At 40.1% G+C, this 22,644-nt stretch overlaps 1 protein-coding gene across 3 annotated transcripts in view; it reads right to left on the bottom strand.

Annotated features, from left to right (window-relative positions):
- Nucleotides 1–14,031: 14,031 nt before the first annotated feature.
- MTX2 (metaxin 2) overlaps nucleotides 14,032–22,644 on the bottom strand; it is a 29,759-nt gene continuing 21,146 nt past the window's right edge. For all 3 annotated transcript variants that reach the window (XM_077785064.1, XM_031505406.2, XM_031505405.2), the window contains 7 exons: nucleotides 20,690–20,762; nucleotides 19,304–19,380; nucleotides 18,493–18,585; nucleotides 17,737–17,775; nucleotides 17,207–17,332; nucleotides 16,528–16,604; nucleotides 14,032–14,516 (listed from right to left, as the gene is read on the bottom strand). In XM_077785064.1, the coding sequence (XP_077641190.1) occupies nucleotides 14,309–14,516; nucleotides 16,528–16,604; nucleotides 17,207–17,332; nucleotides 17,737–17,775; nucleotides 18,493–18,585; nucleotides 19,304–19,380; nucleotides 20,690–20,762 (693 nt within the window). In that variant the 3' untranslated portion in view covers nucleotides 14,032–14,308. The remainder of the gene's footprint in view (nucleotides 14,517–16,527; nucleotides 16,605–17,206; nucleotides 17,333–17,736; nucleotides 17,776–18,492; nucleotides 18,586–19,303; nucleotides 19,381–20,689; nucleotides 20,763–22,644) is intronic.

Here is a 22,644-nt window from a genome sequence, read left to right as displayed (position 1 = left end):
GCATCTTCCTTTACTTCCACAATAACCCCCAGGCAGGCTCACTTTCCCAAAAGGTTTGTATCACACAATGGTTTGGATCAAAAGGGACCTTAAAAATCAGTTCCAGCCCTTTGCCACAGGCAGGAGCACCTTCCACTAGACCAGGTTGCTCAAAGCCCCATCCACAAGTGGCCTTGAACACTTTTAGGAATGAGGCATCCATAGTTTCCCTGGGCAAACTGTTCCAATGCCTCATCACTGCCTGGCATCAAGAGATTGCTGCCTATAAACAGAGCTGACATGAAAGCAGCAGGCATGGCACCACCCCACAACTCCACAAACGTATTTCTTATAGCCCTCCTCTCTGAGATTGTCCCACAGCCTGGCTGGGTTTTCGTGGTTTTCTTAATTTTGATCACATGTCAGAGCTGAGAATGGCACATCAGCCTTGAAAGAGCCCTTTGAAAATGCCTGTGTAGGCAGTCTCATCTCAGCACCAAGCCCAACTGCTCTGGAGCACTGTGCATTTTAAGGAGAAACAGCTTTGCCAGTCCATCCACTTTCCTCTGTTGATGCTGCATATTTTATGTCACCACTGTATTGCAAAACGGATACTCCATATTACAAAATTAATATTGGAAATATTTCCTCTGCATTTTATGGACTTTATTTGTGCTTTGTGTTCATGAGATTATCTTATTTTTGCCTCTGGAGAATTAATAGTATTATTATCAAGGACAAACGAGCCTGGAATTAATCTGATTTAATCTTTAATTATTACTTATGATGGGTTTTAGATTACATACCAGTATTGTCAAATGCCATTTCACAAGCTAGAATAGAGAGATGCACAGTGAGCTGGGGCACTGGGATTTCTCTAAGAGCGCCTCAGTGAGGTTTTTCAGCAGTGGCAACAGCCATTGTGTGTTGTGAGGTTTGGTTTAAACTGCTATTGCTCTAATCAAGCAAGCAGAGACAGCACTTGGACAGGAAGCTGAAAAAATTATAAAAATTTCAAAGCTGTGCTGAGAGCACCCACCTGGATAATTTCATAGTGAGCACAGCTCAGGCGTCCCTGCCTTCCTCTTTGGCAGCAGCTGGTGTCTGGAAGGTTGCACAGAGCATCTGCTGCAAAAAGGAATAAAAGAGAAACGGAAAGATTCGTGCACATGTATCATCTATGTGAAGGCAATGGGGTATTTCTGTGGCTTTTTTCAAAGTGGTATGGCTGAGTTTCCTTCCCTCCAGAGTGTACCTGGCTGCCTGGCTTGCAGAAATCCTCAGCTATACAGATGAAATTTTGGGCTCTCTGGAGTTCACAGATAAACTGCAGTTGGCATCAGTGAGAGGAAGGGAGACTCAAGATATTTTCCAAGTCTACTCCTGCCTGCCTTGAGGGCAAGGGCATGGATCTGGCTGTGTCAAACATCCTGCTCTGAAAGTCTGCTTGGGATGCTGAGGGTGACTGCAGAAGCTGAATGCGGGCCTGTGACAATCCATTCCTGGGAGGACAGTGACAGTGCACAGGTGAAACAGCCATGTCTTCATGCAGGGAAGTGGACACATCTTTTAGGATCATTTCCAGGCTTCCTAGAAAGGAAATCCTGCAGTGAAGCCCTGATGTTTGGCACTGTGTAGGCATCAAAATCAATAGCAGGGCAGCATCATTCTGTTAAAGATGGGCTTGCAGACCCTGGGATTGTGCTGTCCTCAGCAGGGTTATGCTTTCTGCATTACTCCAGACTGGGGAGGGAGCTGGAGCTGTGTCCTCAGGTCTAGCAGGATTGAAAATACCTGATTTCAACTCACATTACCCCATAGGAAAAATTGCTTTTAAATTTCTCTTTTTCTCTCTTTTTCTTGTTTTTTAACTTGAAGAGTGCTTGCAATAATGGAGCTGAAGGGTGACCAAATATCGAACGCAAATTGTTTCATTTAAAATAGGGCTTTATAACTCCTGGCAAGTCCCAGACAAATCATTCCTAAAACCTTCTAATTCCTTATGGCTGTCCACATTTGAAATTTAGTTTACATGAAGATTTTGGAGTAGTGCTAAATAATTACACAGCAGGATAATCTGTTCTTTTTATATAAGATTGTAATAATTTTTAAATCTATCCATGGAGTAGTTCAGCAAAAACTGTTCTTCAGCAGCTATTTTGGGTTACTTCAATGCATTGTCTATTATAGGTATTACTTCTGCTGCAGAGTAATGAATCATATTTGCAGTCACTTATGTAATTGTCATTAAATATAACGAATACAGGGCTATTTAAAGAATTTCAAGACTGTCTGATGTTCTGGAAGACAGTGTTTCTCTGGAGAGAAAGGGTAGAAGTTCCAGCTGTTCTCAGTGGTTTAATATGGAAGCAAGGGCACTGTCAGGGTTTGTGCAATGGGATATTGTCATGCTTTTGCAATTTCTATATAAAGTGAAAAGAGGTCTTCTTAATTTGGAAAATTGACTTGTAAGCAGGGTATAAAAGTATAGCAGAAGTCCTCTGCATATTAAAGCCTTTATTATTGATTTTAAGACCATTCTCTTTGATTATTTATTCTGAGCCCTGTGTTAACACAGGACTTAAACCCCCTATTGCAAATCAAAGCAGAAACTCTGAAAATACTGATTGTTGCAGACAAATTCCCTGGTGCTTCATTTGACAAAAAGATGGATTAGAACAAACTCCTAAGTGTTATTATTACCCCATACATGAAAGATTGTTTCTTTTATTTGTATTAATTACTGATTAGTGCTTTCTGTATCTTCAGCTCTTTTAGATCTTTTGAATGAGATGTATTGCTTTCCATAGTTTCTTATCTAAAGGAAACCCTGTCAGAAAACTGGTGTCTAGCCACTGTGCATAAGGAAGTCATTGTTCTGAGACACTGTTCTTCAGGGAAAACCCTGGGTGAGATTCTTGGAGAGGTAAAAATAAGTTCACGGGTAATAATGCCAACAGATCGTTTTCTATCCAACAAAATTGTCCTGAGTAAATATATGTAAATTAGTAAATATAAATATAGATTGAAACGCAGAAGGAGAAGGAAGCTGAGTGTGTGGGGCTCTTTGGTTGTGTGGCACTTGGGGAGCAGCCTGGAGCTCACAGCAGTCCCAGCCGTAGCAGGAGCGTGGGGCAGTCCCTTGCTGATGGCTTTCGAACCCTGCAGGGCTGCCCAGACCATTCCTCTGGGCACCCTGGCACTGCTGGCATTGTCTGTCTGTGGAAATGTTTGGGGGCTTTCAGTTATTTGGAAAGAAGCCCAGTGGAGTGGCTCCCACTCCAGCTGGGCCAGAAAGCTGTGGGACATGCCCTAGCCAAGGGCCTAAGGGACAGGGTGGCTTCTGAGTGCCAAGTGCCACACTGGCAGGCAGCCCTGGGGCTGGCAGCTGCTCCCAGTCCTCACAGCTCGGTGTCCCAGCAGCCCAGCTGGGGGAAGAGTCTCCTCACACACCCCCGAGTCTCACTGCTCAGAGGGAGCAGGGCCTTTCTCTTTGCCTGGGGAAAGGCACTTCAACAAGCAGCAATTACATAGGTAGGTGGAGGAGGTTGTGCTTAGGAACTTTAAAGTATTATTGAGCCCTTGTTTCAATGTGGAGATTCAAAACAAAAAACTCCAAGGCAGGTTGCCAAGAGTTAGAGCTGCAGGTTCAGCACCCTTACCCGACTGTTAGGGAAAAAAAAAAAAAAAAAAAAAAAAAAAGAGGTTTCCTGAGGTTCATCAGTCTGGTTTTCATATGTTCTGTGCATGTAACAAAGTGTTTTGGATGCTAGGAAGTGAGGCAAAGTATCAATTAAGGTAGCAATTAGCATGAGACCAATGTTTTGTCAGGTGACTGCATGAAATTCAGTGATGAACCTTTCATGGTCCAGGTTATGTTAAAAAGGGTAGTTTTAAAATAGCCTGTTGTACGTCATCAGTTGATATGTCATTTTCCATAATTCATGAGCACTGGTGCAAGATTAGACAATGGAGCCTTGAGTGAGAATTCATTAATTTCCTCCATGGTTTTAGAAATGTCAGAGGTGCAAAGCTGAAAATAATAAAAGTCAAACTCCTTAGATATATCTACTGTGCTAGGAAGAATATTACTCTGAGCATCTCTGATAGTATACAGTGTTTTAGTGTGCATGTGTCTTTAATTGGTATGCAAGGAGTTTATCTGCTTTACTGCCTGCACTTATCAGAAAAGATATAAAATGGGATGGTGATAATGGCTGCCTTCAAAGAAAAAGATATGTTCTTTCAAGGGTGTAAGTGCAATAAATCTTTCTGCTTTAAGGGCTCACTGGAAGCAGAAAGATTCTGTTCTGCTGACAACTGAATGTGGGGAATTTTCCCAGGAGAAAACAAATCACATTTCTCCATTCAAAATATAGTAAAAAAAAATCACAGAAATGTGATACTCCAGAATGTATATTACAGTATTTCCCACTGAGTCTTTTACCAGTTAAGCACACTTAGAGTTCTCAAATGGTTAATCAAAGGTGTCTGGCACTGAATATGTTTAGAATACACTTGTGAACTCCCACAGTAATCTGCAGTTCAAATTTAAAAAACAAAAGACTAAAAACAAGTGGTCAGCTTTAGGTCTTTTTTTAAACTATACTGCAGGAATTAATTTGCCAGGAATAAGAGAGACAATGCTGAGGTCATTGCTATTCCAGAATCATTCTGCACATCTGTGGAAAGCAGAGTTAATACTACCAGTACCTACCGCATCTCAAAGGGATCTTTTGTGAGTTAAAATAATTTTATTTACTTTAGAAAAGCCCACATTATTCATAAGAATCAAATGTTGTGCCCGACTGCTATAGCAAAACAAAACAGACAAGGGTGTTTTAAATTAATCTGTCAGTATGGTGCTTTCCAGTGCTCACTTTGTTCATGCAGCCAGCAACTGATGTTAGCATGAATTTAAATAATTCTTCTTGCTCTGAATAATGACCATGAAAGTTGAGTAATGGTATCTAGGAAATATCCAAACTTTTGAGGAGCTGCCTCTTATCTAGGACTGTTTGCTTACTCCTCATCTCCCCCCACCCCTAATTGCAGGGAGGTGCTGCACACAGCATATAACTGAACATAATACAATTTGATTTGTGTTGCAGCATTCTACAAAGAACAAATCTGTAAAATTACAACATGTGAAAGCTTAACACAATGATATAAAATGGCAGTGGCATGGTTCATATCTTAAACTGACAGACTGATGGTGATTATTGCAAGGACAATGCCCTGCATATGTCAAACGATTTGCAAATAATTTATGTCACCTTATCCTCCATTATTGTTTTTGCAGAGGACATAAACTGTGTCACTAATATTAAACTGTCGGGGAAAAAAAGCCTACCTCAGCTCTTTCCTAGCTGAGAATGCAAAGACATCTGCACAGAGACAAACATGCATATGGCCATCATTTGTCCAACATCTTACACATTGTGAAGGTTTTTTACTTGAAATGCCAACCTATGTGGCAGATGATGTATGTGTTTCTTCAGTCCTGTGATTACCAGCACAGAGCTGCTCTGCAGTGCTCTTCACCTCATCAGTTCCACAAGCTGCACTCCAAGGTGTGTGAAACATTTGCAGGGAGATGGCATCTGACATGCAGCAAGGCAAAAGCATTCTGGTGTGAATATTTGACTCCAGATTTTGTTCAAATCAGGGTCAGATTCTGACCTGGAGAAATTAGTGTGGGTAGAGATTTAGCACTACAAAATAGCAATTTGAAAACTGGAATGAATATATTTTAAAGATGGGGAAGCAAAAGAAAGTGGTGCTGTCTCCTGGGTGACTCCCAAGGGGCTGCGAATGAGAGGGGAAGGGGGAGGGCTTTATAAATGACCTGGGCTTTATTCTTTTGGAAATAAGCAGAGGACAAGGCAATCTCAGTCATTTCTGTTTGTTAAGTTGCATCATCTCAGCTGCTGGGTTCTTTGTTTAGGTTTTGATGGTTCATTTATTACTACCAAGAAATGCCTTTGAAGAGTGATTTTCAGAGGCTGTTGTGGTTAAAAAAGCAGCAAAGAATGCAGTGTGGTGGTTGGAGCATGGAGCTGGGAAAAGAGCCTTCAGCCTCCCGCTCTAGATTTTGCCCTGCTCACATTTGGGACAAATTACTTGCAACTGCTGTGGCTTGACTTACTCTTATGTCAGGCAGGTTTTGCTGTGTGACTCATCCAGTTGGTTAAATTCACCAAGTATTTCATAATCTTCCACTGGAAATCACTTGTTTGATTGCAGATCAGTGACATTTCAAATAAGATGCATCAAATAGTTTCTGTTGGCTTCAGTGCAAGAGATGGCTCCAATTCACTGTGGTGAGAAGGACAATGCACTGACAAAGTCACTGAGCTAAGGACTGGAAGGGAGCTCCATTCTCTTGCTGCTACTAGTTTTTCCTCTTTTGGATGCCTCATTTAATCATTTTGCAATTTTAACTCCCTCAGGAGTGAAGAATCTTCTCCTTGCCCTTCCAAGCTTTTCTCAGCCTACTTCTCATTAAATGAGAGTTCATGGCTACATTGATAATTTTTTAGTGTTATAAGACATAAATGCCAATTAAATTTGAAAGAGCTACATTATCTATATGGATTTTAATCTTACTTCCCCTTCTTTCAATGTTGAATTTTGTCAAGCTTAAAAAAAAATCCTAGTTAACACCAAGTACCTTGTTATTACAATTGTTTGTGATTACTGAGTTAGAAATCAAATTTTAGGCATTTTAATTTTTTGGAAACAAAATGTTTTTGCTCTGGCAGCAGCTTTTGGACTCCCTATAGATACACAGAGCAGAAGGATGTAAGCTTTTAGGATGACTCTCTTTGCCTAAACAAATCCTTGAAAGCATGTTTGTTTCTCTACTCACACTAAAGGGATTTTACTGGCACAAGAAATCTCATTCGAAGCAGAGGGAGGAATAGAGTCCACAGGTGTGAAAACCTTTCCCAGGAGTGGGACCCTTCCTTTTCTCAGTGCATGAAGACCTTGAAGCATGAGAAAGGGCAGGGGAATCACAAAGGATATCAGGGAGAAGGGGCAGCAGGATGGGCCCCAGGAAGATGCACTGAAGCAAATGAAAGTGCCTCCATAGAAACAGGTCTGCAGGAGCTGTCCTGTGCGTGTCAAAAGCATTTCCATCAGATGACGGGCAGCTTTTTCCACAGCAGTGGCTTTGGGCTTTGCCTCAAATGTGCTTTGGCACAACAGCAAGACCTTTGCACTCACATTTGCATGTAATACACAAGTCATGGTCAGGCCTGTGTTCTTTACACACATGCAGAAACCTACCTGTCTTTCGCAAAATGTTATAACCTACAACAAAACATGCTGGAAAGTTTATTTAAATAGTTAAAAACTTACCTTTCCCATAATGCCCCCAAACTACTGATCTTCATCAACTGGTTCCTTAAACATGCCACAACACAGACTTAAAGCTGCAAATGAAAGAGATCATGATGATAGCCACTAATCTCAGTTACACACTTCTTTGCTAGGAGGCATCGTAGATCAAGGTGCTACACACTTGTGAGGGAAGGAGCCAGTAGAAACTGCAGAGGATCTTAAGGGAGGAATTTACAGGAATTAAGTTAGAAACAGCAGTGGACCTAAAGAAAAGTTTTCAGTGTCTTGACAAGAAAAGAAAGTGTCTAGCTCTTATCTAACAGTCCGAGTGATAACAACTGAAAGATGAAGGATAATTTCCACAAGATAATCTCATGTAATAATCCTGTGCATTGATGAAAAAACTGTTGATCTCAGCAGTGAGAGAACATTATAACCAGAAACAGATGCCTTCAAAGTCAAGAAACCTGGACAAAACTGTAATTTGTAGCCAAAAGTTGAAAGAGATGTCACCAGCCGTGAGAGTATGGCAGGGGCAACCTGAGATGTATGACTAGGGAAGTGGACTTGCTGTTGACAAATTCTTGGCAGGAAGAAGTGACAGAAAAATGTAAATTCATTCTGAGAGAAGACAGCCTTGGAAGAGTTAAATGCTCTGGGGACTGGGTGATGCCATAGTTTGGCCAGACCAGCTGGGTGATGATTGGTCTTCTTTGCAGGCCTACAGAATTTGTCACGGCTAAGCTTCACTGATTTCGCCCCACAGTACCTACAACAAGGTTCATTCAGATACATTCTGGTGATTCCTGCTTAGCCTCAGAAGATGGTCTTTTGTTTGCAGCATGCCATTTGCTGCTGTTTATATTTTCTATTAATGATCATCCATTTCATTCTTGTTTCAAATCTTTCTATGTGAACTGAGAGCATAAACCCTGGAAGACTGATGATTTGAGCAGTGATTTTAGGGAAGGTGACCATTATGCCCAAAATTCCCAAGATCTTTAATTTTCTTCTTAAGTGCAGAATAAACTTCTAGGTATAAAAATCTGGAGGAGAAAACATATACATGACACAACACTTACTTAGAAAAAAATATCTTTATTGACAAACTGGGTTACTGTCAACCCAGTACTATCAACCCACAGCTACTGCCAGGAGAGGGGTGAGTTCATGTTGACCTCTTATGTCAGCTCATTGTTTCAAGTCAGCTTCTGAGCATGTAGGCTTGTAGACAGGAGTTACTTTGGCTGCCATAGATGTCATGTGTGGCATTGATGGCAGTCCATCTGTGTCAACAATGCGAGGTTCTTCTTCTCAACTAGCACCAAATTTGAGGTCTGCAGCAATAGATGGGAATGGTTGATACTCTCTATAGAAAAAGCCTGTCCTTTCTTTCTAGATAATTAATTACTTGGAGCCAAAAGGGGTCTTTAAAGTTTTCACTTTAAATTTTTTCATGTAAGTCTCAACAGGTGAAGAATCAACAATCAGTGTTTCCAGAGGTGAGGCATCTCTCCCAGGCTGAGTTCTTTGACCACAGTCAAGGCTAACAGTCAATTTTTACATCTCATTTATGAACTCAGGAATTATCACTTCTGTGGGCACTGCTACACAGCAGCCCCTCAGCTGCCCGCAATGGCCTGTCAGGGAGGGGATGCGCTGTCACCCTCATTTGGTGGCTTGGGGTTGTAGCAGCACACACAGACTTCTTTCCAATGCAACCACTTCTGTGTAGGCCAACCCTTTCTGTAGGTGAGCTACATGTGAAATACACCTGATCAGGCAGCTGTCATTTGTGGGCTCTTTTAATGCCATAGGTGCCTAACATTCCCAGTATGGATACAGGGTGTGAACTTCACTCTATTGATGTCACCGATTTTGTTTCCTGCACGCCTGTTATTGCCTTCACACAATGGTATTTTGCCAGGCTGGTAGCTGTTCCTGTGGCAAAACCTTCCAGCCTAGACAAGCCCTAGAAGCTTGAAGTGTTTCATTTCTTTCGAGGCAGTTACACAACAGGCCTCAAGCTCCCTGCCAAATGCTGGTTTTTGACAAAGTTGGCACTGGGGATGTAAGCCAAGTCTCACAAACCCGTGAAGCAGTATGTTAGTCAGTGAATGACAGGGTAGATCAGCCAGGAAGTTTCAAACTGCATCACCCTAGAGCCTGACTTTACTAATGCTTTCTACTTTCTACTCCTACTTTTATCCTAAGATCAGATAACGAGTAGCAGTTTTTCTTTGTAACAATTCATTAATCAGAGAAATGATCCTTGCTGGTGTTTAGATGTTTTACTTAATTTGGTACTTCTGGCCTGCTGCCCCAGCAGTGCCAAAATTATTATTTCTCACCCAGCAGGTGATAAATAACAACTTCAGTCATGATTAATACCATGAATTTCTCAACCTGACTAATGCAAAAACTTCAAACCTGCAGAACAAGTGGGTGCTAATTGTTGTGAGAGCCATTGGAGCTGCACTCTGCTTATAAAGAAAGAAAGCCACAGGAAATGAAGTGTTTTCTAGCAGCACAGCTGATCCTAAGAGGCATCATTAAGTGCAGCTCAGCAGCATTCTCCATGTGTAAGGCTATGCTAGCCTCTTTTTTTTTCACCACACTGAGCTTTAAGTACATTTGAGAGGCAGGAGATTGCCAGGTTGTCTTTCTTTCCATAGGGAGGAAAAGGGAAATAAAATAAAAGACAGAGAAAACAGCAGTTTAATATCTCATTAACACCACTCCGTACTAAAATTTTTATAACTGATATGTGAAAAGTGATAGATCCTAGCAAAAGCTGCTCCCACCAAAACCCCTTCACACGTCTCCCTTGAAATCCCATCACATAACAAATGGCAGCATCAAGAGGCTACTCAGTCAAGGAGAACTTGCTTCAGAGAGGAACAGGAAAACCAGAAGATCAGGGAGGACTTACAGCTGGAAACAATGATCCAATACTAAAAATGACCCTGTAGCTGAGACCTTGGCCACTTTCAAATCACCAGATGGTTTGTTACAGCCTGTGGTGGAGTAGGGTGGTTGCTTCTTTTCCTATGTTGTACTTAAGAATGGCACAGGGCACACAGGATCCACAGTCTAGCTATGTGTACAGTTCTGTGCTGGGCAGGCCAATGAGATCTTCACATCTGGAACTGGCACCTTGTATATTTCTGATAGGAGCAGACCCCAAAATCCAGCAAGGACATGAGCAGATAACTGTGCTGAGGAGGGTCTGTGCTGAGCAAGATTAGTCCACTCCACAGTCCCACAGAAGCATCTTAGGAATGGAAAAGCAGTCCTGTTTTCACCAGGACTTCCCCAATTGTTTTAGCTCCATCAGGTGAAGAAAGTGTCTGCTACTTTACAACTTGAGCACATGCCTATGAAGCTAATTACTTGTGGAAGGAAAAGACCAAGAGAAGCAAAGCACAATGGTCAGGTGACTGGTACTCAGACTCAATTACATCTTATTGACCTGTAGCTCTGAGAACTGTTGTGACTCTGTGTGCTGTTTTGGTTGGATAACTCCTGCACTTCCTTGTGGGGCATATTTAGAAGGTGAATGATAATCCATGGTACAGTTGCTTCTGACATTTTTTTCTGTTAGAAACCTAAATATTGTCTTAATCTGGGGAAACTTTGGAAGTTCCAGCTGTCTCTCTTCACTCAAAATAGGCTGTAAGAACTTTTGAGCCTGAAAAGCTAAGAAAGAAAACCATCAACCATCATCCCCACTGTCCTGCTATGTGAGACAAACCATAGGCCTTCCTGGCCTGATTCCTGGCTGGTGCAGCAGCTGTGCTTTAGTCATGGGAGATCTCCTAGAAACACCCACAACTCAAGAGTAAAATTCTCACAGACTGCACGTGCACAGCCTTGTCTACCAGAGGGCCACTCAGACCAGCAGAAAGCCCTTGCTACTTTGCCACGGAGAAGGCAGCTCAGTGTCCTTGCTCAATCCCCTTGAAAGAAAGGCTATGAGGTTTGGGTTGGTTTGGGGTTTTTTCCACCCTTGTTTTATTGCTGGTGTTATAACTTTTCATTCCCTTTCCTGAGCTGTGCCTAGCATTTCAGGAGCAATCCGTTTAAGTGTCTTTTGTAGGACTGCAGCTTCACTGAGTTAAAGCACAGCTTGCCAAGCAACTGTTGGTCCTTGGAGCTCAGCCCAGTCTGCTCCACAGCACCAATCATGCTACCAATGTCACTTGAAAAAGCATATTGGTTTCTTGTATTTATGAAGTACAAAGTCTGTCATTTGGCTAGGATTTTAATAGCTATTTTCAACACGGGTAGCAAAGCCAAGATTTTCCTTCTAAGTTTAGATATCAACTAGAAAGAGGTGCAACCTGAACTACAAACCAGCTCTGTAGCAAATATGCCATACAGAAAGAATTCTCTTCAGTCAAGGAAGTAAGGAATGCTCTTTTCCATTTAAATCAAATTATCAAAGTCACGCACAAGGAATGAGGGAGGTGGTTAAACTTTCAGAAACTTCAGTGTAACTTAAGAGCTCAGTCTCTGCTTGTCCTCTCACTTCAATATTGAAAACTTGATGTGATTTGCCTGTCTCTGTATCCTTAAGTGGAGTCTGGGTAGCTCAGGTGGATTTACACAAACTTTGTTTGCAAGAGATCAGTATCTTTTGCCCAACCACTTCCACAGCATTTATTTTCTAGATGAGACATTCAAAGCAGGTTAATGCGTATTGCTCTGTGGATTTTTTTTTTTTTTTTTTTTACTTCTCCGAAGTTATAAAACTCACTGTATGCTACTGCACAAAATCTGCAATAACTTCCTGTTCAGCATTCAAGGTGTTTTATTACCAGAGCTTGCTCTGCCTCACCTTGCCAGAATACAAACAGTTTCATTCAATGTTGTTTCAAAGCAATTACAGAAAATTGGCTACAAGGTGGCTAATGGCCACTGAAGCCTTGAAAGAGGAGGAACACATGCCCACCTACACTTTTTCAGAGAAATAAAAATTAATAAGTAGGTTTAGAAATCCATTAAGTAAATTAGTCCTGTAGTTCAGTCTACTGGTAGTAGAATTGTGAAAACAACAGAAGCTAACTTAAAATCTTTCATTGTGAATAGCAAGAGGGTAAAAGACCAGTTTAATTACCCTGGATTAAAATACTTGAGCTTTCACAAAGGATTTCCCCATCACCATTGCATGCTAACTTTAGTCTGAGTGCTCAAAGTAGCATGTATCACAATATTTTCTCAAAAAAAATATTCTGTCTTTAAAAACCATATTCTCTCTTTAAACAATATTCTCTCTTAAAAATTAAAAAAAAAAAAGCAAGTTTGAAAGAAATATCTGGGTTCTCAGCTACCAACTGGTTTGATAGTGGAAATGGTCACTAAGCAGTCAAGAGCTGATGGGGTTTAGTTTAAAAAGGTATTCAACATAGAGACGTGTGAAATTTTAAGACTGAAATGCAGGACAAGGGCAATCTGCCTCTCCTGGCAAGAGTGGTTTGATGAAAGACCAAGACACCTTTATACACTGATACTTAGTGGATTTGACTGCAGTAGGACTTCGGACTTTTATATCCAAAAGCAGGCAGTAAGAATTCAGCTCTGTTTTCCAGTCCAACTGGCAAGAATGACTCCCCACAAAAACAGTGAGTAAGCAGGAGTGGTTCAGGAGCCTGTCGTGGGAGATGCAGCCAGTCCAAGGCATGCAGCTGCTTTCTTCTCAGCTTTTAAGAGAGAAGGAAATGACAGCCAAAACCTCATGACCACTGTATAACCATTTATAAGCAGTTCAAGCCATTAAATGTTCTGACACTGAAGCATATAGTCAAATGGACATACTTCAAAGTAAGAACACAATGGTTCCAACAAGCCAAACAGCCTGACCTGGTTCCCAGCTGTGCCTATGACTTTCTGAATGCACAAGGTTTGTTTCTTCCACCAGCATGTTCCTGGTGGTGCTTCTGGAAAAACATCAAGTTCAACTGACACAGCAGGACAGAGTAATACCATATAATGCACTCAAAATAATACTAGTCAGATCAGTCTTTACCTACACACAAGAATTCTCCCTTGAAAAGTTCCAAGTTGCCAGAGTTTTTGGAGCACCACAGTGATATTTCTGTGTTTACTTTTCTATCACTGTGGCTACATATACCAAGAAAAATGCAGAGGCAGAAGGACCAAGACATGCCAGCCACAGGCTCACAGTGACTCCTTTTTCTATGAGAACCATATCTGGTAGATAGATTAAAGTTCAGAAGCAAAGTCAACATACTGGAAGTGAAAACAGTGAGACAGACACTTACCTAGCAAATAAGTTTCTTAAATAAGTTGCAGAAAAAGCTGGGGATTAAAACTGGGAAACTACAGGAAGAACAAAAATTATAATCAAAAAACCAAAGATGAATGAGAGATAAAAGCAGAGGCAAGACACACGCAAGATGAAGAACTGACAGCCAGAATGTACTTTGACACAAAAATAGGAACTGACTGGATAAGATCACATTAATTGTGTGCTACAGAGCTCCAAGACATTTTTTCACCCAATTTCTGAATAAGTTTTAGCTGAGGCCGACAAACATTAAGATCTCTAATGCATACTTGCATTCCCAGCCTAGTAATTCTAACTATTTCATAACTTTCTTCCAAGTGTCCTGTCAAAAGATCCCATTTGTGAACTACACAGAAATAAAATTTAGCAAAAGAGGCATTTAGAAAGATCAGAGATCAACTTTCAATGTTTTATTTTTTGAAACAGATATTTTTCCAAGGTCACTTTACAGTAGGTGGCATACAGGCTGTTAAAATGGAAACGCTCATACGGACATTTCAGCTTAAATGTGCACAGTATATTCTACAACACAAAAACTGTATTTAACATCTTTTCTTGCTCCAGAATGATTTGGCAGCTTCAAAAAGCTAACACACATTTCCATTCTCAAAATCAATTTCTTGAGCAATGATAAGCCCAAAACTGCAACGTGATCCACCCGGAGCACCACACCTATCTCAGCAAGGGCCTCTTGGAGGATCGGGCTGCAATTGCAGAGCTGTCTTTGTCATGACCCTCAAAGTACTGCTGCTCTATTCGCCGACAAAACGCTGTCAGGTTACTGTAGTTCTTCACTTTTTCAGAGAGTTCATCAGTGATTAGTTGAGTAGTAAGGATGGTGAACAGATGTCCAAACACCAGAGCATCTAATTCAGTTGGACTAGGGGGGGAAAAAAAAAAAAAAAAACCAACAACAACAAAAACCAAAAAAAAAAAAAAAAAAAAAAAGAATTTTGGAAGACAAGTATTTTGGAAGACAAGTCCTGATCAAGAAAAATCATGCTGTTCTGAGTAACCTTTAGCTAGCCATGCAGTCTAAAAATTGGGATGAAATCAAGCAAGGCTAAACCAACTGCATGAAATCTGTGTATAGGGTATATTAAGAACCCTGCTTGTTCCCAGGATGGCATTTTCCTTGCTTTAGGGAACTTGGAAATGTGTAAATAACATCTCTTAGATCAGACAGACTTACTGATTTAGTTTCAAACCATGCTCCATCTTTTAGTCTTGTAACAAGAGCAAATGCTTATCAGGTATTTTGTGACTCTTTTTTTTCTTCTGCAGATGTGTGTTAAAAAAAAATCCAACCATTATCTCAAAAGGGAAAATAAAAAGGAGACGAATGGAAGCTTACAACCCCCACTCCTTTTTTTGTGCTCTGCAATAGTTTGGGACTATTCAACCAACAAAAACGGGAGTTCCACAGTGGCAGCAGCTGGAACCATCCCTTTTCTGAAAGGGGATTACACAGAAGAAAACAGGTATTTTGGGAATGTTTTAGGTATGATGACCCTTCTGAATTGTCACCTTGGGCTTTTAAGTAGTCCATGTATGTAAGTAGTCCATGTAAAAATATATTTTTGTTTTCAAATCTATTAATAAATTAAGAGTCCCCCTTTACTAACATTCAATGTATGCAGCACGAAGCTTTCCTAACTGATAAAATTTTTGCCTTTTTATTTTTGGATCACTAAACACTCTCCAGTGGAGATACGGACCCCTGCATAACAAACTTAAATCTGTCAGAAACAGGCTGCTTTTCTTATTTACCTCCCAAAGACTCACAGAAGTCACAGACTGAAAACTACTGGACTAAAAACACATATTTTCTTAGTAATATTTCAGACTAAATATTTCACTTTAAAAATTTAAAGGTTGAAACTACCAAAAAAGCCTGGTGAACAACCAACCAACACAATTCCCCAAGTTACAATTCTTTAGAAATACAGAAATAAAAATTAAGAGATACTATGTTTAATAATCTAAGGAGAAGATACAACTTAAAGTCATCTTCTATAAGGCAGATTTCTTTATCCTCTGAATTAAGGCTACCTAACTAGTCTCAACTTGGAATAGATTAAGGGGCAAAGCCACAATGCAGGGAAGTAACCAGATGCTGCCATTTGATGACATCTCCCTGTTCAAATGCAGTAAACTGAAATCCAGACCTGAGCATTTCTAGACTGATCTATGCACAGGAGACAAGAGGGAGCTAATGTGATGTTATTTAAGTCTGTAACATTTCCAAAATTGTGACTTATTGGCGAGGAAAAAAAAATTAAAAGAGCATATTGCAATTGAAAGAAACCTGTGAGAGCAGAGGACATTCCATAGAAGTAATTTCTTTTTTCTCTCCTGGCAATGTGAATCTTGTTTTTCATTTTGCATTTAGTTCTTTGTGGATAAGCTAGCTTCTCCCCCAGTTCTTAGAACTCACAGGCATCCTCATACTAATTCAGTTCATTCAGAACTGCTTCTCATGTTAAGACAAGCTGATCAGGTTGGCACAACATACATTCACGCCTCTAGCAGCAAACGTTATCCAAGAAACAAAAGTAAAGCTTTAAATGTATCATTTTAATAAGAAACTAACTATATAAAAATGTACATTTGTAGCCTACATAAATTGTGGTAGAATCTGTAGAGAAGACAAGCAGGAGTCTTGCAAAAATCATAAATACAACAAACTTACAGAAGCTTTCCCTTTAAAACCTTTAAATACTTATTCCTGAAATTTCATGTTTAGATTCCAGTCACACATTTGTATTTTTGGAACTAATCACACAGCATTAAAATAGAATAAAAGTTTAATATAAATACATTTTTATGTATTGGGTATGTACCTATATCTCATATTGCTGGATGCAGTATTTCAATGAAGAGTAACTTACTGCTTATTGAAGAAATATGGTTGTGTTCCTAATCTCTGGGAGAGAGCATGACAGCACTGATCTACATCTTCAAGCACCTATCAAAATACACAAGAAAGAAAGATCCATATTGTCAGGAAGTAACACCATTGCAAGAAATAACCTCCTTATTCTAGTTGCACCGACAGTGGGAACAAGGAATGTAACATGTTAGAGTATCAAAAGCTGTTAAAGTCAGACAAACCTACACAGCAGGCAGGTAGCAAAGTGTTACTTAATCTAACTCGTGATGTAAGGTAACTCTGACTAAGTGCTTCCCATAAAATTTCAAACTAAGCTTAATGACTTAAACCCCACAACCTGCCACAATCCCACAAAGAGTGCCTATCAGTATCATACAGGAAGCAGGGCACAGAACTCACAACCTATTCTCAGGACTATGGCCTAAACTAACACTGACACAGTTGTACACTTGCAGTAAAACATCCTTCCTTGAACCCCATCAGGTTGCACATAATTTAAAATTTATTGCTGCTGAAGACAAGTATCTGACTCCTGATAATGTTTAAAGTACAGAATATATATTTCACTACATCTGTTTCAGGAATATGCTACTCTCCAATGCCTATTAAAAAAATAGAAAAAAGAAATCAGAAGGAAAACAGGGTAAAGAAAAATAAGATTCCCTTTTCATACTTACCTGTTCAAGTGTCTTTCCAGCCCATCCAATGGCTTTCATCTTTCGCCTGACCTCCCACTGTTTCTGATAGGACAAAATGCGGTTAAGAGGCCACGGATAAGGAGAGCCATACCTGGGGTGTGTAATCTGTGTTGAAAAACAGAAAGGTACTGTGTTATCATACAAGAAAATACAGATACCTCTTAACAAAACAGCTGATATTTAAACATTTCTCTCAGAAAAGGAGCTGCAGAAGAGAAAAGGAGCTGTGTGTATGCTGAAAGTATCTGCACAGAATCCACTGTTTGCAGCATAACTATTTAAAGCTATTATTTCAGAAACATAAACAAAACCTGTATCTATTCTGCAGTCAGCTCCCTCCAGTAACACAGCTTCCCTAAAATGTGTATGCAAGTGAAATTAAAGTGAAAAGACTTTATCATTAATGGTATAAAACCCCATGTTTCATTTATGAGTAGGGACTTGCAGTTGTGAGCAAAAGTGTTTTCTCATTAAATTTTAATTAAGATGAATGCTGCGGAACCACTCACCTCCTCTACTGTAACATCATCACACCACTGGAGATAGAGCTAGGAAAAGAAAGAACACTTACTAAAACTTCCTAATAAAGGAGAATACAGAGACAATCATTTTTCACTAGTAGAATTTCCTTTTCTAAATTAGATTAAAATTTCCATTTAATTTCTTCTCGTAGACCTTTGATGTACAAAAGAAATTAAAACTGGAAGAAAAAAGCCCAGCTGCTAGTCTTGACTTCACCAGCACCAAAACTAAGCTGAGACCAAAAGCCTCTCCTGTTGCCCACACCACACCCAGCTCCAGGCACCCCAGCCCTCAGCTCCTCAGTCACCTGCACCCAGTGCTTCCAACACTGCTCCTAGGCCAGGACTGAGGCACCTGAACTGGCCACAGACAGGCAGCACAGAGGATCCCAGGCTCCCAGCACGCACAGCATGCACATGGAGACAGTGACAGCAGGGTGCCTGGCCAGCCAGGGGGTGCCTGGCCAGCCAGGGGTGCAGTAGGACCCCAGGAACCACTGGCATTTTCTGGTCAGTTACTTCTACCGCTGTGTGTCACACTTGACATAGGTGAGGGGAAATCACACATGGCTACAGGGACAGGTCAGCAAGCAATCCACAGTAGTATGTGAGAATTTATTCCTTATTATTCATTTCACCTCAAAAGCTGACAACCTAAACTAGGAACAGCACTATTTCCACTACAGGGAAAAATCCTAAAGCTTTCTTGCCTACAGTGTGTAAAGTTACTAGGGTTTGCTGTACCTCTGCTGTCAAAAGCATATTATTGACCAATTCCATGTAGGCTTTCATCTCTGCTTTTTGGACTTCATCCAACCCATCACTGAGAGAATGGCCCTAATGGGGAAAAGAAAAAAGACACATATGTAAGAATGAATATTGGAATATTCAGCAACACATGACCCAAGGACCTTAAACATCAATGAGCTTTGGCTCACATCCTATTCTCTTACATAGTTCAATAAAAAATTACATATGAAATTTTTACAATTAAAACCAAATCATCATAATGTAACCAATCTATAAGAAATCTAAGCTAATCTACAAGAAATGTAGATTATTATCAGTTATAGATAAGCACACTTTGAGCATACAGCCTCCTGGTTAGTGTATCCCTATGGCAAGAAGTAAACACAAATTTACATCTGTGATACAGATTCAACTTCTCAGTGAAAACATGGCATTTTTTAAATGGGGGGGGGGGGGGGAATAAAGGCAAAGTTGAAAGGTATCTGACATTTCAGGATTTAAAACAGTCAAACCTAGGCTTAAGGCCTCTGGGACCCAGAGACAAAGCATATTGGAAAACAGTCCCAGAAACTGGCACTGGTATGCAGCTATTCTGCAAAGAATTTACTTGGAGAATTCAAGGAAATTACAAAGAAAAACATTTTTACCTCACCAACTCCTGTTCCACTATATCTTTCTCTTAAAATAGCACTAGATTCCTATATTGTTTCAACAAATTCAGTAACATTCCAGAAAAGCACAAAAAATCAGTGCAATGCTAAGCAGGATTCACATTCACTAATTAATAAAAACAATGTGCTATTACCTTGGCTTTTACAAACTGGACTATGGGCCCAAGTTCAGATACTACTTGATTTCCCACATGAATAAAGGGCACTTTGCCTGTAAAAGGAGAAATGTATTGTAGTAATGAGACAGAGGGTGGTGGGGCGAGAGAAGGGAACAAATGCAAACCTTCTCTGAATTATCATTAAACCAATACAAAGAAAGGAAACAAGGTAAGTGAGTACAAGTGATTAAAAACAGTAAAGGACACCAGGAGTAAGGGGAAAAAAATACATGCAATTCTGCCTACATTTAAAATTGAAGCAGTATCATCTTCCCTCTTGTGCTCCTTGTTTTTAGAAGAATAAGGAAGTGTTCAGACCTAAATTATAACATTAGATGCCAGCAAGTGTGGGCATGAGATTTGAGTGGCTGAGAAGCCGTAGCATGTAAGTGTCACCAGTCCTAGTCCTGCAGATGCAAGATGTTCCTGTGTGCCTGGATTCAGCATTTCAAATTCTCTATTTACTAATAAGTAATTCATATAACTGCATATTTTGCTTTTGCAGAGGTTTCACTCCTGCCAAGCAATTGTTGGTTTTGGGTATTTTTTAATTTGCCTCATTTCACTGTTTTAACCAAAAATATCAGTACCAGCAGTAGAACCCTTATAGCTGGCAGACATGTACTGACAGGCACTTCCACGTGGCAGTCGTCAGCCAGAGCCAGGTAATCAGTAAATATGGACCTCCTGACACAACAAAAATCTGGGACAGAGTGCAAGGATCTCAGCACCTTGCGTTCTGTAATTCTTTCTGAAATTTGGGCAGTAATCTGAAGCTGGTGTCTGGGTGTTTTTAGACAGTTACCTCCAACAAAAACAGGCTGTGTTCACTCCCAATACTTAACTTTTTGGTGGTGGGTTTGGATTTTTTTCCAGGCAGTCTCATGGATCTGAGGAAGATTTAAAATCACCTGCCACCTTTAATAGTGAAAATGTACCCTTTGGTCTCCTGTATCCTGGCAATCAACTCCCACACAGAGTAACAAAAGCAAACCTTTCTCCAGTGTTGTTTCACTCCAGCAATAGGAAAATATAACAGCATTTCCTGGAATATTCCCTGGATGCAGAATAAAGCCATTTTTGGACACATGTCTTTCTGCTTTAGGACATTTTGAGAGAAGGTTTCCATCAGCCACTGAGCTGTGTGAACACTTTACACAGGTACTGTTACACATTGTGCCAATGTTACTTTGCATTTCACTGTTTTGATTTCTTGCAGAGGAGAAACTGCTCTGGAGAGGAGGGGGAAAGGCAACCCACACACAGTAGCACTGCCCGGCTGTTATCAGCAAGACAAGGCCCAGTTGCCATGGTATCAAAATGGAGGTGTAACACAGTAATCTAAATGAAGGCCACACTTACCAGATGGGGACATGTACTCAGCGTTTGCCCTGCAAATCACCCGGACTGGCAGATTGCACATTTGCAAGAAGGCCTGGAAACAAAGAGTCGCATTTGAAAAGCATTCATACACCAGTGGCAAACAAATGTGCTGCTCTCAGTACATTTGCCTGTGTTAGCTGGTTCCCAGCACACACTTATGAAGTATAGTTCCTTGCATACTGTTTTTAGGAAGAAAGAAGAAGGATAAGTAAAACAAAGGCATTTTAATTTCATTAGACAACTGTTTATCATTCAAACACTGACAGGAATTCTTCTAATGCAGTTTCATCTGTTTTTTCGAGATGGGGAAAGAAGCAGTATCTGACAGACACAATTAATGCTGTGGCTGAAACTGAGTGACATTTTGCCCCTTTTAAAAACCACAATACTCATTTCTCCTGGCTAAAGCTGGCTAGTCAAGGTAACGTTATGTAACATGGCAAACACATATGGCACCTTCCCACATTATAATTACAATAGCTGCCAGAAATTTTGCTCTGTGATACTGTCAAAGCACAAGTCTGGTTTGGGACAAAGTATTTTTTTTAATTTATGGGATTCATGGAGGGCATAAGTGATCAATTTACCATTTCCTTCTATCTGTGTTCTTAGATTCAAAGCTTTCTCAGAAGGATAACAATTTCTGTCAGCACCTGCCACTACCACAAAATCCACAGGCTATTTCTGTTGAAATACCAAAATGTCAAGACAAATAAATATTTGCAGTTTGGACAGAACATTTCAAATACAGAATCTCTTACTCACTTAAGACTCTTACAACTCAGCTCAGTCCTATCATTAATTTTGTGTCTGCAATTAGACATGTTACAAGTCCAGATTCCAAAATTATTCTATTGCCTATTTATACAATGAGACTTGAGGTAAAAACAGCCTAGAGCAACAAAGCTCCCACCATGAAGAAAAATAGTGCTGTAACACAGCACTTTCTACACAAGCCTCCTCCTCCCTGCTCTTCAGATGGCAGGATCTGGCAGTAAATCACAATCTCACAGCTTTAGCTGCTCAGACTCTAATCACACACATGAAAGCAACCTTAACCTTAACATTTGCTACTCTTCATAATAGAGCACAGATTCTAGTAATGTTAGAAATCATTTCGTCTACCCTTAGTTAAAAAAATCAAAATGAAAAAGAAATTTAAGAAGACCCTATAGATTTGATTCGGTAAACACCAAATCAAAAACCTCAGAAAACTTTCTTGGAACAGTCACCTTCACTTCTGATGAATGCTTCATTAAATGAGAGACCAGGACTGACACTAAGAAGAATTATTCAGGCTTAAAACTGGATAAACCCATCCAATACTGTATTTACCACATCAGGCTTCCTGTGAGGTTCTGAAACAGTGACCACTGCCTACTGGAGCTGCCCCTTCAGCAGCTTTACAAGGCTTCTTCCAGCAACCCCCTTCAGCATCCCCATGCCAAGACCTGTTCCATTTCAGCCTTTGTCTACATATAGGATTGGTTTTAAGATAAGTGATGAAATAAACCTAAATATGTAATATACTATGTAAAATTTTAATAGTATAAACTAAATATAAAACACAATAAACCTAGGAAAGAATTTTTAACAAAACCCTGCCATTACTTCTTTTAAAAGTTAGAAGCCCAGGGAATAAAAAGACCGATATGTCTGTCTGTTATGAGCTGTAACTGGTATCCAAACCATGACCTGCTCAACTTTAAGTGCTCCTTACGTAATGTTCTGCAGCAAAATGAAGGAAAGGTCCACAGTATAAAACAATTTTAATCCTTATTGAATCTACACTGCTTAACTAATCATTAACTAGAGAAGTAGGCCAGTATCTACTTCTTGCTTCAACTTAAACTAATGGTCCACTGGACACCCTTCAAGTCAACTAAAATATTCATGTGAATCAGTAAAAGGCAATAGTGTTATCCCAAATTAGG

This window comes from Lonchura striata, chromosome 8 (genome assembly GCF_046129695.1).
Source record: "Lonchura striata isolate bLonStr1 chromosome 8, bLonStr1.mat, whole genome shotgun sequence".
Lineage (NCBI taxonomy): Eukaryota > Metazoa > Chordata > Aves > Passeriformes > Estrildidae > Lonchura > Lonchura striata.
Note: the sequence above shows the minus strand (reverse complement) of the source record. Positions and strands in the feature narration are given on the sequence as shown.